Source organism: Tripterygium wilfordii, chromosome 1 (assembly GCF_013401445.1).
Source record: "Tripterygium wilfordii isolate XIE 37 chromosome 1, ASM1340144v1, whole genome shotgun sequence".
Taxonomy (NCBI): domain Eukaryota; kingdom Viridiplantae; phylum Streptophyta; class Magnoliopsida; order Celastrales; family Celastraceae; genus Tripterygium; species Tripterygium wilfordii.
Genome location: NC_052232.1, coordinates 10,767,066 through 10,784,021, shown reverse-complemented (window position 1 = coordinate 10,784,021; position 16,956 = coordinate 10,767,066). Strand labels below are relative to the sequence as shown.

At 38.8% G+C, this 16,956-nt stretch overlaps 3 protein-coding genes across 3 annotated transcripts in view; 1 reads left to right on the top strand and 2 right to left on the bottom strand.

Moving 5' to 3' along the window:
• Nucleotides 1-228: 228 nt before the first annotated feature.
• On the bottom strand, nt 229-6,691 carry LOC119999914 (phospholipase D delta-like). The gene is made up of 10 exons (XM_038847765.1): nt 5,510-6,691; nt 5,175-5,291; nt 4,131-4,325; nt 3,363-3,665; nt 3,201-3,269; nt 2,920-3,067; nt 2,040-2,188; nt 1,224-1,376; nt 938-1,138; nt 229-784 (listed from the first exon to the last, which is right to left on the bottom strand). Exons 1-10 carry the CDS (start codon nt 6,461-6,463, stop codon nt 488-490), a joined length of 2,586 nt encoding a protein of 861 aa, XP_038703693.1. The 5' UTR covers nt 6,464-6,691; the 3' UTR covers nt 229-487.
• An 865-nt stretch (nt 6,692-7,556) lies between these two features.
• Nucleotides 7,557-8,354, bottom strand: LOC120000284 (uncharacterized protein At1g76070-like). Its single transcript, XM_038848334.1, has one exon. It carries the CDS (start codon nt 8,350-8,352, stop codon nt 7,648-7,650), a length of 705 nt encoding a protein of 234 aa, XP_038704262.1. The 5' UTR covers nt 8,353-8,354; the 3' UTR covers nt 7,557-7,647.
• A 2,265-nt stretch (nt 8,355-10,619) lies between these two features.
• The window catches only part of LOC119999758 (disease resistance protein RPP13-like), a 25,080-nt gene continuing 18,743 nt past the window's right edge, over nt 10,620-16,956 (top strand). Inside the window, exons 1-2 of the mRNA XM_038847531.1 lie at nt 10,620-12,052; nt 16,803-16,942. Coding sequence (XP_038703459.1) covers nt 10,630-12,052; nt 16,803-16,942 — 1,563 coding nt within the window. The 5' untranslated portion in view covers nt 10,620-10,629. The remainder of the gene's footprint in view (nt 12,053-16,802; nt 16,943-16,956) is intronic.

Sequence of the window (16,956 nt, the reverse complement as noted above, 5' to 3'; positions counted from 1 at the left end):
CACCTTCTTTTTTTTTTTTTTTTTTTTTTTTTTTTTTTTTTTTTGTCATATTTTTATCTTTTATCTTGTATTTTGAATTCTGGATTTGGGGACTGTCCCTTTTCCTCTGTTTAGGCCATCACCTGAGATGTCCTTTTGTTTTCTCTTTATTTTGTTTTAATATATCGTGGTTTATCAAAAAAAAAAAAAAAAAAAAAAAAAAAAAAAAAAGTATATTATACTTTGCCATTGCAGGGAGACCACACGGGACCAAATTTATTGACCAAAAGATGAAACATTCATATCAGCAAATATTCACATCCAGCCTTCTTATTTTTCACATTGCTTGCACACTCGCGCATACAATACAACACATATTTACAAAGACCCATTCAATCAACGAATTGAGAAGGAAAATAGAAAGCATAATCTGATACTCTAACGGGCTCATAAACATCTTGCTTTCCTTCTTATTTACTTCATATGAAATGATAGTCGAAATGAAATCTTACGTAGTCAAGACATCAGGAATTGCCATGTAATGAGCTCCAAGAACTTTACCCCCAGTATCTGGGAATTCCTCATATCCAGGCAAGGGGCCAACCTTCCCATCGGCATCGACCTGTATAGGATACTTAAGAAGGTGTCCCTGCAATAGTCTGAAATTCGGATCTGCATAACTCTTCCAGTTTTCTTCAGCAATCTCGTTTACTGTCTTCACGCATTTCAAACTCTCTGGCTCTATGAAGCATTCATCTACTGAACCAAGTTGCTCTGACCAAAGTGACATCCTAAACCCATAGATCTGTACATCAAATGTATCATCATAAGCCCATCAATTAGTTCGCCCTTCATGACAAGAATCGAAATATAGAAAACAAGTGACTACTTAAGTAATGTAAAATATTGTCTTGGCATGGTATAAGGTAAGCTAGACAGGGAGGTACGTAAAACTAACCTGACCACGTGGATGTTTCTTCCTCTCAGACCATGTGTGATGGGGTTGATATGAACCCATAGCTATCTCTGTGTCTTTTGTACCAGCCATGGATCTTTGATTAATATTGGCAGATCCAACAATTACATATTCATCGTCAACTACCATTCCCTTGGCATGAACATAAATCATGAATCGTTGGTTTTTGAAAGAATCAGAGACCTGAGAAAATTGTGGATACAACCAACTCTTAATGCCTCGGGCAGAAGATCTATACACATCACAAAAAATTTCCCTTCAATATTACCTTCTCCCCATTGTTTGCTGACATTTCTTTGGGAATTTCTTCCCGTTTACCAACGCAATAGAAATTAAGGTAATCTTGAGGATGTGAATCCAAAAGTTGCATGGATTTCAGTTCCCATGCCACAACATCATACATCATTTGCATTGTCTGAGACTGCAAAAGTTAAACATACAATTTTAGTAAAAAGATTACTGATTATTGCAATAGCTATTTTTTATTACACAAAATCGGTTGAACAATTGAACTATTGACGTGAATACTTCAATGCTCTTTCCTTGGACAATCAGCAGCATAACTAAACTCATAATTCTAACCCATTAACCATCAAATTACAACTACTTATAAAAAAACTATCAAAATACAACTGAACAACTTGCAGCAACAGATCGCAATATAAATCAACCTAGCATCATGAGAAGAGTTCAAATCCAACTCTCATTCTTGTTGTCTAAAATGACCAAAATACACTTCTTCTCCTGAATATTTTTAACAGAAGTGCTGCAAGGCTCTTTTCCCCCAAAGACTCCTCAAAAACATTGTGACAAAATAAAAACCCCTAGAACTTTAGAGATAAATCGTGCCAACTCCACTGACCAACCAGTGAGATTATATTTTTAATAACTGATGCGATGATTATCAATATACCAATGATAAGCAAGCACATGACCCTAATGTTTTGCTGTGAGATGACACAATATGAATATTTGGGAATTGGCTCTTTAAGGTCTTATTACAAAAAACATATAATCTCATAGCTTTATGTAAATCTAGATATGTTTCAAGTGCATACAGTTTTCATATCGTATACCAACTTACCTGCCAATAGAGAATTTCCTGCATTGTGTTGGATTTTGGGTCGCCCTCAGGCCACATAGGCACAATAACATACACTGCAAATCTCTCATTAGCTCTGATTTTGCTTGCAATCTTCAATGCCAACTCCATAGGAATTAGATTATCAGCTCCTGTTCATACCATTGAAACAAGTAAATTCAGAAAATAAAGAACGAAAACAAAAGAAATATAGTTGCGATTTAAGGTTCAAAGAATATTTCAATTAACCAATCAAAGAGATGAAAACTCTAAAGAAGGATAAAAAAAACTAAGTTTTAACAAACAAAGAAGTTGTAAACAAAATAAATCTTGCCAATGCTCCCCAGTAGAGATAAAACAGCTGTACAACACTACCAACAACAAAAAGACAAAAGCCACTATCCAGTGGACCATCTCAAAGGCTTTGGATAATCAGGTCTGACTTGTAAGAACTGCAGTAAAAAAAAATCAGTGATAAACTAAGGGAAGCAATCCTAGAACTTTTTGCATGTATAAAAGTAAATAACACCCATGCACAAAGCTCCTAGCCTCTTACAGTGGATAGGATCGGGGACAGACAAGATGTACGCACGCAAACCTTACCCCCACATCATATGTGGAAAGACCGTTTCCTCGAATTGCATCTATGACCTCTAGGTTGCACTCCTGCAACTCTACCACTCAGTCACATGTTTGCCTATCATTTTTTTTTGCATATATACATATGTATATATATATATGTATATGTAGTGCACGTTTAAACATCAAATTCTATATATTGAGCCATTATTTCACATAATAACATATGAAATTTCACCAGAGCAAATAACTTCGCATAAAAGGTAAACGATTGCATTGATGGAACAATCAATGTGATAACGACCTGCATTTTTGTACGATGGCCATGCATATGATGATCCAAGAAAATACTGATTCTCAATATATATGAAATGCTGGGCAGATCTGATCGCCTGGATGTATGCCGTTTGAATGCTTTTATCTATAACAAGACTTTTTGAACAGATAAGGTTCTGCAAAAAAAAAAATTGGAAGCTGGGAATTTTAATGCAGTGTATCAAAGAGACGGCGAGACTTCTAAGTGAAAGCACTCTAAGTTATCAGAAGTAAACGCATGAAAATAAACAAAGTTGTCAGTGTATACACCTGGGCCCTGGCCGCATCAACATTTTTTGGAAATCCTTTCAATGATCCCGAGTCAATAGATCGAAAAATCTGCAACAAAGGAAACACTTTAGCCAATATTTTATGAGAACAGATCGGGAAAAATAAAGTGAATTCACTTAAAACCAGCCTGCATTTCACAACCTGAACATGCCAATTTTCTGGATTCTCTTCACTAGAAACCCACAATTTGGGATCATCCTCTGGAACTATTGTAACACCATCCTTCACCGTCGAAGCAGGACTCAAAATCCATGAGATGCGTTCAATCTTTATCAAAGCATCATCATGCCAGTGAGATACGCTTTTGAATCGTAGTCCAAGCTCAGTCCACTTTGTTGCTTTCTTCCAACGCTGTTCAAAGTTCATGAGAACATCATATGCAGCAGGTCCATCAATTCTGCTGTGCAAGTCATGCCATGGTTGACGCGGTGCTTTTGTTCCAGCCTAATCATCCAAAAGGGAAAGGATAACAGACTGGAAAATCTTGGCCAAGGAGTAAATAGCGAGAACTATACAGCAGTATTGTGCAGCTCAAAACTATGAATAAGATATGCAAAATTGTTAACAACAAAGAACAATGACAATCATATGATATTGTTGCGGCACAAGCTGCCGTCAAACAAACATCCTATGCATGAGCTTTTGAGTTAATTAATAAGTCTATAACCAAGATAAGGGATTGAAATTTTTTGACATAGTATACACCATATTAAAATGGATATGACACTTTATGAGAGTCAGTAAAAAATAACATGAACTGTTCAATTGATAAATTACTTATAGGAAATGTGGTTGGTGGAAGCCATACTTAAAATACAGATATAAATCATATTAAAATGGATATGACTATATGAAACTCTATGAGTCGGTAAAAAATAACATGAACTGTTTGATAGATAAATTACTTACAGGAAATGTGGGTTGGTGGAAGTCATCCTTAAATACAGTGTCAAGGTCACGGAATAGTCTATGCTCAGGTGTATCATATCGACCATCACAAAGATCAAGACCTCCTAAGAAAGCAGTTATCTTTCTATTATTACCATATGCTTGTGTGTCCACAAGTACACATTTTTGGTGGTGTGTAAACATGGAGCCAACGACCTGGATACAGCAACATAAATTAAAATTTAGGAATTTTTCAGCTTAAAAATGAAGCAATGACAGTCAAAACTCAAAGAACAATTGCTCAGGCAAGCACAAGGGCGGAAAATCAAATACCATCCATGATAAGATAAAGTATGTTTGTAAGTACAGGTTCAAAGACATTATCTTGGAATTAGACAGAAAAGATAGGAAAAGATGAACAAAAAAGCTCCAATATCAGCCTTATCAGGCCATCATCAAATGTCAATAACCCTGTATGGTGCATTCATTCCTAGCACACCTGGTAGGAATATTCAGGAGGACCATTTATCACAAAGATCATCTGGAACTTATTTGCAGTGTGAAGGGAAACAACACCACCAGTAAAATATTTTGCACGGTGCATCAAATAATAATCGGATTGCCTTGGATTCAACTCCAACCTACTCAGGATTATCGAAGATGGAAAATGAGAGGGATACAGATAACTAAAGAAAACCTACAGGTTTAAAACATGTGAAAATTTGAAAAATAAAAGATCCTCTCAATGCTGGTAGGTTGACACTCAACTAATAAAGGATGAGAAGAGAAGGATAGAGACGAATTGCTGTATATTTATTCACAGTGACAATAGATATACAAAACAACACAATGCAATGCAATAACTAGGTGCTAAGAAAACAGAAACAATAACTAGGTGCTAAGAAACAGAGATTTGACATGCACACATCCCCTGCCAGTTGCCACTAGATAGTCCACAACATACTAGATATAACTTATCCGCCCAGAGCGAGCAAATATCAATACAAAAACGAAAAATTAACTGCTTATAAGATATCAATGAGTGACGAAGGAGACAAATCTTGCCTTCTGCTTCAAGTAGCCAAGCTTACTACTGGCATATCGAGGTGCCAGCACGCAAGTAACAGATGAATGCTTGAAAAATTTCCGTGTTTCTTCATCATGAGTCTGCATTAGTCCTCCCTGCATCCATAAACACCTTAAGTAACCAACTTGTGGAAACATTTCCATTAGTGGTCATAAAATAGCATCTACAAAGGGGAATAACAATAAACAATCCAAAACATGCAAGACTGCTTATTATCACCAATGAAATCATATTGAAAATGACTAACAGTAAGCTAAAAGCATCCCAAATACAAAATCCATCTCAAAAACTGCAATGCAAGTTGCATTCCCACCGTTTTAATGCCAAACTTGTCGTGGGAGGTCTTATCATCCCAAATCAACAGCAGAACCCTCACCCCTTCTTGACTTTTGTATTTCAACAACTCACCAAGCGTCAAATCCCCACCTCGTGGCAATGGCCGGGTTGGCTCTCTGACCAACTTTATCTTGTAGAAAACTGACCAGCCCACAATATACACCATATGATGAGCCTCCGATATGGCATAACAAATGTCTTCCCAACACTTCTCTTGCTTATAAAACTTTCCACCATCCAATTCAATCTCAGGAAGCATGCCGTCGGGCACATGTGCGTCTTGGTAGAGTATAACGCTGCTCCCTTTCCTCAGCGGGAAGTAAGTGTTTCTCACACCTTGGTGGGCAGGATCTCCGGCAATGCCGTGGCGATACAGGGGATTCTTCTCGCACGAGATAAACTTCATCTGGATATGGAGCGCCGAGTCCGGCTTTGGCGGCTTGCCAGAAGGACCAATAATTGAGAACCATCCGTCGATGGCCTCACCGGTGGCGATCTTTTGTGCTGATATTTTAACCATTCCAATTAATTCGGCGCCGAACAAGTCGTTGTCCTTGACATGGAACTCGAGGTTAACCACAGGGTGAGCCAAAGGAATTTTGAAGTATTCATCCCACCTAGGGCACCGCGCGTTCTTAATTACACGAGTACGAGCCAAAGTAGCCTGAGGAACGCAGACGGTGACGTATGGATCACTGGTGATGATAGTCTTCCTGTGGTTCTTCACTCTCCGGTCTCTCTCTCCTCCGCCTTCGTCACCCGCGTCAGATCTCGAGCTCGGAGCAGCACAGTTTTCACAGACAGCGCAGCAGCGGCGAAGATGCTGTGTAACTACATCCATGTTCGGTAACCATCGTGCTTCTTTTATGTGCAAGTCTAGGTCACCGTGAAGCCAAGTGAACTGCTCACCGTCCGTGGCAGTGTTCTCCATGGCGGCAAGGCGAGTTTCTGCAGTTCAGTGCAAAAACAACCGTCTATCGAACCGGAGAGAATGGATTAAGAGAACAACACGGTGAAGAAGGTTAGATGAGAAGGAAAATGAAGAGTAGTACACAGAAGGAAAGGAATTAGGAGTTTGGAGTTTGGAGAGGAAGCTGAACAGTAAAACATGGCAAGTAACGGAAGCTTGTTTTCTTCTGTGGGGATGGTGGCGCGTAGAGATTAAGAAGATAATTTGGTTAATTAGATTTAAATTTCAATTGTTTAATGATTAATTTAAGATATAAGAAAGATATTCAAGGCTTTTCTTTTCTTTTTTTTTTTGTATTTTAACAATTAAAAGATCTACCTACAGTATTTTAATGGTGGGAAGGCCTTGACCCCCCGATTGGCAATAATTCTTGTCCTAATATGGTAATGGACGTCCCATGATTCAAAAAGATGAATCATGTATTCTTGATTGATTCAATAAGCAATAAGCATAGTGGAGTAAACATTGACCCCCCAACTCCCAGACAACTTTTTCCTTGATGGGAAAGAGACATCACAATGACTGAAAAGAGGGTAACTCAACCTCAATACTTGTGGCCATAGTTTTTCTCATAAAGATGCCTATCCACTACGGGTTGAGGGTCCTCCAGTAAAATTCCCTGTAAAGTTTACCTGCATTTCAATCACATACGTTTTAGTCTGTTTATCAGGGTGGAATCTACGGTCTATAATGACCACTGTAATGATTTATACTGCAGGGGTCCTCATCCGTGTCCAACTACCCAAATATTTAAGCCAGCTTGACTCTGGCCCATAAATATGTAAGAATAACATATGGGCTCACTTTCAGGGCTCTCAGCCAGTCAGCCTTACCCTAGTGGCCAGGCTTCAAGATTTTGTGTCGGGGCTAATGGTCAGGCCCATAAGGCCCCAACTTTAGTTGGATTCTATGCCCAGGGCCAGGAATGAGCCTCTTTGTTGCTATTTCTTTTTGCTATTATTCCTACTATTTGTCCTATCGGAGCCACACAATACTCATCTAACGGTCAAAAAAAATAGTCGTGAAAGGGAAGTTAATTTATAAGTTAGATTATTTTCAAATACAAAGGATAAATTGAAAACAAAGAAGCGAAAAGAAGAAAGGAAAATAAACCACAATATATATATATATATATTGAATAATTTTCATATCTGAAGAGGAGTAGGAGGAGCCAAGGACCTTCTCCTCCACAAGTTGACTTCTTTTCTTCCCTCTGCACCCACTTTTTCATCCATGGCTTCAAGACTAGACAAAACCACCTTGTCATCATCACCATCAGACACAGTATTCTTCCAATCAAACTGGTGCAAGGCACCACCACGACCACTTTCAAACTGTTTCATCCGACCCAAAGAAGGAGGAGCACTAACTATTACTTTAGGAGGTGAAGGAGGTTGTCTATCTTCATCTTCAGACTTCTTACAACTTTTTGATCCCTTTTTCAAAATCTTCCCAATCATGATGATTTGCTTCCTGGGACTTGGAAAGGCAGGGGAACTAGCTTTCTGTGGAGAAGCCAAACTGGGTTTGTTGTTCTCGGTCGTCTTCTTGCTCCTGGTGATTTGGCCCAGACATGAGACTTTTGGTGAAGTGGGTTCTCTCCAATCAAAGCTTCCATTTTTGGACCTTCTTCGAGCCTCCTTGGGGACTAAAGATACCCTTGTTGATCCTCTTCTAACTGGGGATCTAACGGGACTTCTAGGTGAGTTGAGGGAAGTAGCAGGAGTTGCAGTTTTTGGTAGAAAGTTTAAGCTCTTGCTCTTCAACTTCAGCTTCAACTTCCATGGCTTCTCCATTAAAACTGCAGAATTGGCTTTTGACCTTCTGGTTCTGCTGTCACACACACACATATATATATGTTATGAAGAATATATAGTTTGAGGGAGTGGTTGACCTTTTCATATGACAAAATTAATGATAAATTGGGCTAAGAAGGTTTCTTAAGCCGGCCAGAAATATTATAAGAAAGTGATCATAGACGGCCATTGCAGAATCCAAGAGTTAATTAAATCCAACACAACAGCTCAAATATATATTTTTTTCATTAGTTTAAGAGTTCAACAGATACATTAACTCAAGACCAAAACGAAATTAAAGTTTAAAGTGCATTTACATTAATTAATTTTAATTCAAAGGAAACAGGCATATTTCATGACAGAATTAATGTCAGACAAGAAAATCAAATGTTACCTTGGCCTTACGTTGAAGCAAATTCCATATGGTAGTCGTCAGCTATTTGTTCAAATCATGACCTCCATAAATAGATATAAATAAATAAATCATCAGACGACGTCGTTTACTCATTAACTACTCACGATAAAGTAAAACTCATATGTGGGCTAGACAATCTAACAACACAACACGTGCACAAAATGAAACTCAATACTAGGGCTACTCTCAAACAAAACTCTCACTTGGAGGTTTATATTGTGGAAGTCTAAGCTCTGAACCCAATACCTTCTGCTCCAATAACATGTTAAGATTAGTTACTTTATCATTCAATCTAATAACTTAGTTTGTTGTGGTAGAGTATTTCACATCATTGATACATATTCACTGTGTTGTAGCACCACTTACTTTCGCAACCAGCATTGTTATTTGCTGATAAAAGAATGAAAAATCACAATATGAAAAAAAAAACAAAAAGGAGATTAAAAAGAAATGCAAGCTCAGGCAGTAAAATATCAAGCAGCTAGACAAATTTTTTTTTTTTTTGAGAAGAAAAACGATATTCCATTAACAAGAATTCTTGTCTGCAGTTACAATTGGAATAATAGAAAGCGGACATTCCTCTAGAAACAAACCATCCTCAGAAGCAGATTTTCCGAGTTTGGTTAACTCATGGGCCACCATATTGACCGACCTCCGTACATGTCTAAAAGAACATGAATGAAATTGGCGAGAATTAAGCAGCTAGACAATTAAATATTAGGACATGTGTTAGTCATCATAGATTTATAACAAACCCATAAAAAAAAAAAGAAACACATAAGAAAGCTGGGACGGAATACAATTATCGGCAGTTGGCACCCCTAATGTTAAGAATTTAAATATAATTATCATGCAAGTGGCAGTTTTCAAAAAAAAAAAAAAAATCTGCAGAATGAAGCTTTTGTTCACTGGAAATACTTTTACTATAACTAGTTATTAGGAAGGTATTTGGTATGCTCACCATTTAACATGTTATCGTTATCATCATAGTTGTACTCTGATGCAGCACGACACACGCACGCCACGAGCCCAAGCGAAGGGTGGCAATCCACAAAGTCTGAGCAGGCCCACACCAGAGGGAACTGGCAAACCAGCCCAGCCCAAACAACAGCCGCCAAAGCCCAACCGACACCCATGCGAGCATGGGCCGGCTGTAACCAAGGCCCAGAGGGCAAATCCCCCTGAAAACCTTGGCTACTAGAGTAAGGATTGCTCCTTACTATATACCGCGGTTTGAACCTATTCTTACCCGATGTGGGATTCCGCATCATACTCTCAGTGCTGGTGGCCATCTTGAAGCTCTCTTTCCTAGCAAGCTCGATCCCTCGCAACCATGGTAGGTAGACTCAAAGTTTACTGCAGTGGTATTTTTCTCTACTAGTCTAGTTGAAGAGACTTCAGCCGCATATCGTTTGAAAGCTCCCTTCCCTAGCAAACTGTATCCATTATATTTTGCAGTCACTGGCTGGAAGCCCTATTCATTGCATTGGCTTCAAAGGATTGATTACAACATATCACAGTATATCATGTGTGATGAACATTCATTCACCTAATTTTTTAAACTTAAAATAATATCATTTTTAAGATTTCAATGTACATTTTTCTATATGTATCTAGTGCCCAAGTGCACTCATTATCATTTTCCTTTATATAATCTCCATGATTATTACAATAAAATAAAATGATACAAAATCACTTGCAAATTGTGGCATAAATAAATGCATAATATTAGCATTTAAATATAATCAATTCCGTGTTTTCTATCAATCATATCATGTAACTATGTATGTGCCAATTTTCAACTCTGCATGTGAGACTTGAGCATAAAATATTCATTGGAAAACATATAAACAATCTCTACCTTCAATACTAGTTGTTGGGAAGACAAAATGAAGAAATAAAAAAAAATAGTTATCATGATAGTTGTGCTCTCAGTGCTGGTGGTGGCAGTCTTGAACCTCTCTTTCCTAGCAAGTTCCCACGTACACTACTACATAATTATATATGGTAGGCACTCTTTTCCTCTACTATTCAAAGTTAAAGAGCCGTCAGCTGCATCGTTTGCAACCTCCCTTCCCTTCCCTTCCCTAGCAATTTGTATCCATTTCATTATGCAGTCACTAAAAGCCCCCTTCATTGCTTCAGAGTTCAGAGCATCACAAATCATGGCATACAAGTGGATCGAGGATCTTCTGCTTTCAGTACTAGGGAAGCTATCTAATCTCCTGATTCAAGAATATACCTCATTTCTTGGGATAGATGATGAGCTCCAAAAGATTGAAGCCCATCTGAGAAGAATTGCTGATATCTCACGAAATGTGATTGCTAGAAGTGAACTGCAGAATGCCCTTTATGACTTGGAGGATGTCATCGATGACTTGGTATCACAATCAGCAGTTGATGTAAATGAACTTCGCCATAAGTTGAAATCAATTGATCACATTATCTCTGTGAGATGCGGAGAAATTTTTTGTTCTGGCTCATGGAGTAGCTCCTTTGGCCTGTACAATCTAAACATCGGCGACACAGTGGTATCTCCTGTTATGTGTAAATTCTCAGCCTTGGCAACTCTGCAGATACTAAGTCCTCCTGCAAGAAGACGGGTTAGATGGTTAAGAGACGAATTTCAAGGCCTGCACGATTACCTAACAGATATCGAGTCAAAGGATTTGACTGAAAGTGGAATGGCTTGGATGGAGGAAGTTTGTGATGTATCTCGCTCCGCAGAGGATGCCATTACGCTCTTTGAATACAAAAATGAACAGCATCAGCAACATAGTATTCAACTGGGGTCTCTAAAGAAAGTAGCTCTAGATTTCCTCAAACTGAATCCAGAAGACAAGTTTGTCAAGAAGGTAGATGCAATCCTCGCTAAGGTTCAAGATATTTCTAAGAGAAGATATGAAGCTGTTGGCTGGCCAGCTCCTCAAAGGCCCATGTTCCGGGACTCGTCAGCACCTTCTTCCATTAATGCTGAACAACTTGACATCACCAGTTTTGATGACGATATGATCACAATTATGGCATCATTGCTCAAGGACAATCCACACTGTCTTTTGATCTCAATTGTTGGTATGGCAGGCACGGGCAAGACAAGCCTCGCAAAGATGATCTATGACAATCATGCCATCAGCAGTCATTTCCCTTACCGTGCTTGGGTATCACTATCTTCATATTCGTCTTGGGATGGAACTAAACAGGTGATGCAACAAGTCACGGGACTCCAAGATTCAGAGGTTGAATGGAAGGGAAATGAGAAGTTGGCCGACTATCTTTGTCGGATGAGACAAGTTCTCAGTGACTACTTAGTGGATAAGAAGTATCTGCTAATTTTTGATGGTTTAGCCTCGACAGAATTACGGAATGCGCTGGGAAGCATATTCAGTGGCACATCAAACGGGACTAGAATAGTATTCACTACTCGCTCGACGCAGGCAACTCCACAAGTAAGTAACGAAAACTTTACTTATAGCTTGCATCTAAGAAGTGATGATGAGACATGGGCATTGTTTACTCATTCTTTTAAAGCAAACATCCCCAAAGATTTGTTAAAACTGATGAGAAGTAAAATCTTGAGAACATGTGGGGGGCTTCCACGAGTAATTGTCAAACTGGGAGAAACACTTTCACAAAAGGATGCAACAGTTGAGGAGTGGACAAAGGTGCTTGAGCAGTTCAATAAAGATAGGGAACCATGGTCAGAAGCCTTGGACGAGATAAATAAATATATGCCTCTGTACTTGAGGCGATGTCTCTTCTACTTTGGATTATTTCCTAAGGGCTTCGATATCCCGGTGAGAAGATTGATTGCCTTGTGGGTTGCCGAGGGGTTGGGCAGAAAAGACAACACTGATGAACTTCCAGAAAAAGTTTCAGAAAGCTGCCTGGAAGAGCTAGTGAACAAGAATATGGTTCAGGTGACCAAGAGGAAACTGAATGGGAAAACGCAAACATGTCGCCTGCCAAACGCTTTTCAAGAGCACTGGTTAGCCAAAGCCAAGGAAGCCAACTTTCTCCAAGGACACTCCTGTGAAACCAGAATACGCCGTGTTGCTGACCATCTTGAAAGTAATGACTCTATCTTTGATCACATCCATGGCAACGACCGGCCTTCTTCTTCTTCTTTGTATTCATCTTATAGAGATGTCATTTCCCTTTTATCCTTTGACACTCGAAACAATGGCAAACCTGGAGAAGAGATAGGGGACTTCTTAGACGTTTGCATTTCCCAGAAGTGCTTCCAAGATCTACGGGTGCTAGATCTTGAACATGTATCGGAGCCAAAGTTGTCCAAGGCAATAGCTGAACTCGCTCGACTAAGATACCTTGGCTTGAGATGGACTAAGTTGAAGAAGCTTCCTTCATTTATTAGCAAATTGCTTAACCTTCAGACTCTGGATTTGAAGCATACTACAATTGACACGCTTCCTAGTTCAATCTGGATGATGCAACAACTTAGGCATTTGTACTTGGATGAATTTAACCGTTGTAGGTTTGTGCCGCGACCAAGGAACAGCTCCATGACAAACCTCCAAACATTGTGGGGCTTAGTTGTGGACGAGGAGAGTCCAGTAGTAGACGGCCTGGATACACTGATCAAACTTAGGAAGTTGGGACTCAGATGCCAAATGATGTCCTTCAAAGAAGAGGCAGTGTTATCACAACTAGAAGCTGTGGGAAATTGGGTTCAAAAGCTAGGGCATCTTGAATGTTTAAGGCTGAAGTGGTACGATCGATTAAATCCATGGGAACTGCCATTGAAGTCTTTATCAGGACACTCAAGCCTTACTAGTATATATTTGGTTGGAGAACTGAAGAATAAGAGTATCTTGTCTCAACTGCCACAAAGTCTTATTGAGATTACCTTGTCAACATCAGCACTTGCAGAAGACCCAATGCAAATTTTGAACCAGCTTCCCAAACTTAAATTTTTGAGATTGCTGTCCAAATCTTATGCAGGAAATACCATGATTTGCTCTCCTGGAGGATTTCCCGAGCTTCGCGTCCTTAAACTTTGGGAGCTAGAGTCACTAGAGGAGTGGACAGTGGAAGAAGGAGCAATGCCTCTTCTCAAACATTTAGAGATCAAAGCCTGTCAGAACTTGAGAATGCTTCCCAATGGAGTGCAGCAGATTACCACTCTCCGTATTTTCAAACTATCCAAAATGCCAAGGGAGTTCACAGATAGGATTAAGGATGATCAGCATCCTGAACATCACAAGATTGTACATGTTAGCTATGTCTCCATGGATTAGCTGCCTCTGCGATCTACCGGTATCTTATCATTTTGTCATTTTTCCTTCATGTGTTTGAAATAAATGCATATGTGTGCAGAAAGAGCTAATGTAATGCTCAAAGCAGTTGTCTGCTGGGTTTGTTAAGGTTAAGGCTCTTCTTGGGTGCATACTTGGTTTGCATGGTTCATGTTATAAGTATTATGGTTTATGTCATTGTTTTAGTGTGTTAAGGTTGTAAACTTAGTCAAGGTTATTGTTTGAACTTTGACCAAGTTAATTATATTGTTTGTTTAATATGTGGATGTAAGAGGTTGGTCTAGATCCTTCTATTAGATCTATTCCTCCTGGAATGAACTTGTTGTTCTGTAATGAAAGTGTTAGAGCTACGAGCTCACATGTTGAATGGTTGATACTGTTGATCTTCTTTCTCTGTTAGAAGATATATGGTAGGGTGTTTCTTCTGCTATCTTACAGGAAGCATAAGGACATCAGATTGCTACAGGGTTGATGGATGATTTTGAGCTGATATGTGGTTTGCTTAGATGTCTAAAAGAAATTTACGTTGTCTCTGAGACACAACTACAGTGATAGCTGCTGTTGTGTCTCTAGAAGTTGTTACTGAATAATCCAGAACAGAGCCATGCTGATAACTCATATTCTAAGATTTGAGTCGTTCTGTAAACTAGCGGAGAGTTGATAAATTTTGTGATGCTGTTTTTTTTTTTTATAACTATAGTGCGTAGCTCTATAAAAACAGCATTCTTACCTAATATCCTAACTGGCTACCAAGATGTATGTATTATTCAAGAGTAAATAACGCGACGACATTTTTAAAAATCCATGAGATGCGTTCAATCTTTATCAAAGCATCATCATGCCAGTGAGATACGCTTTTGAATCGTAGTCCAAGCTCAGTCCACTTTGTTGCTTTCTTCCAACGCTGTTCAAAGTTCATGCGAAAATTATATGCAGCAGGTCCATCAATTCTGCTGTGCAAGTCATGCCATGGTTGACGCGGTGCTTTCGTTCCAGCCTAATCATCCAAAGGGGAAAGGATAACAGACTGGAAAATCTTGGCCAAGGAGTAAATAGCGAGAACTATACAGCAGTATTGTGCAGCTCAAAACTATGAATAAGATATGCAAAATTGTTAACAACAAAGAACAATGACAATCATATGATATTATTGCGGCACAAGCTGCCGTCAAACAAACATCCTATGCACGAGCTTTTGAGTTAATTAATAAGTCTATAACCAAGATAAGGGATTGAAATTTTTTGACATAATATACACCATATTAAAATGGATATGACACTTTATGAGAGTCAGTAAAAAATAACATGAACTGTTCAATTGATAAATTACTTATAGGAAATGTGGTTGGTGGAAGCCATACTTAAAATGTAGATATAACTCATATTAAAATGGATATGACTATATGAAACTCTATGAGTCGGTAAAAAATAACATGAACTGTTTGATAGATAAATTACTTACAGGAAATGTGGGTTGGTGGAAGTCATCCTTAAATACAGTGTCAAGGTCACGGAATAGTCTATGCTCAGGTGTATCATATCGACCATCACAAAGATCAAGACCTCCTAAGAAAGCAGCTATCTTTCTATTATTACCATATGCTTGTGTGTCCACAAGTACACATTTTTGGTGGTGTGTAAACATGGAGCCAACGACCTGGATACAGCAACATAAATTAAAATTTAGGAATTTTTCAGCTTAAAAATGAAGCAATGACAGTCAAAACTCAAAGAACAATCGCTCAGGCAAGCACAAGGGCGGAAAATCAAATACCATCCATGATAAGATAAAGTGCGTTTGTAAGTACAGGTTCAAAGACATTATCTTGGAATTAGACAGAAAAGATAGGAAAAGATGAACAAAAAAGCTCCAATATCAGCCTTATCAGGCCATCATCAAATGTCAATAACCCTGCATGGTGCATTCATTCCTAACACAACTGGTAGGAATATTCAGGAGGACCATTTATCACAAAGATCATCTGGAACTTATTGCAGTGTGAAGGGAAACAACACCACTAGTGAAATATTTTGCACAGTGCATCAAATAATAATCGGATTGCCTTGGATTCAACTCCAACCTACTCAGGATTATCAAAGATGGAAAATGAGAGGGATACAGATAACTAAAGAAAACCTACTGGTTTAAAACACGTGAAAATTTGAAAAATAAAAGATCCTCACAATGCTGGTAGGTTGACACTCAACTAATAAAGGATGGGAAGAGAAGGATAGAGACGAATTGCTGTATATTTATTCACAGTGACAATAGATATTCAACTGGGGTCTCTAAAGAAAGTAGCTCTAGATTTCCTCAAACTGAATCCAGAAGACAAGTTTGTCAAGAAGGTAGATGCAATCCTCGCTAAGGTTCAAGATATTTCTAAGAGAAGATATGGAGCTGTTGGCTGGCCAGCTCCTCAAAGGCCCATGTTTGGGGACTCGTCAGCACCTTCTTGCATTGCTGAACAACTTGACATCACCAGTTTTGATGACCATATGAACGTAATTATAGCATCGTTGCTCAAGGACAATCCACATTGTCTTTCAATCCCAATTGTTGGTATGGCAGGCATTGGAAAGACAAGCCTCGCAAAGATGATCTATGACAATCATGCTATCAGCAGTACTCATTTCCCTTACCATGCTTGGGTAGCAGTATCTTCATATTCATCTGGGGACGGAACTAAACAGGTGATGCAACAAGTCACGGGAATCCAAGATTCAGATGTTGAATGGCAGGAAAATGAGGAGTTGGATGAGACATGTTCTCAGTGACTACTTAGTTGATAAGAAGTATCTGCTAATTTTTGATGGTTTAGCCTCGACAGAATTACGGAATGCGCTGGGAAGCATATTCAGTGGCACATCAAACGGGAATAGAATAGTATTCACTACTCGCTGGACGCAGGCAACTCCACAAGTAAGTGACGAAAACTTTACTTATAGCTTGCATCTAAGAAGTGATGA

Bases quoted from the DNA above. Each gene is read 5' to 3' on its own strand.
- LOC119999914 (XM_038847765.1), bottom strand. From the start codon at position 6,463: ATGGAGAACACTGCCACGGACGGTGAGCAGTTCACTTGGCTTCACGGT. The intron at 3,068-3,200 runs GTGTATACACTG...TTTTTTTTGCAG, and splicing joins TTGATGCGGCCAGGGCCCAG to AACCTTATCTGTTCAAAAAG. The intron at 785-937 runs GTTAGTTTTACG...TTTGATGTACAG, and splicing joins AGAAACATCCACGTGGTCAG to ATCTATGGGTTTAGGATGTC.
- LOC120000284 (XM_038848334.1), bottom strand. From the start codon at position 8,352: ATGTGTGTGTGTGACAGCAGAACCAGAAGGTCAAAAGCCAATTCTGCA.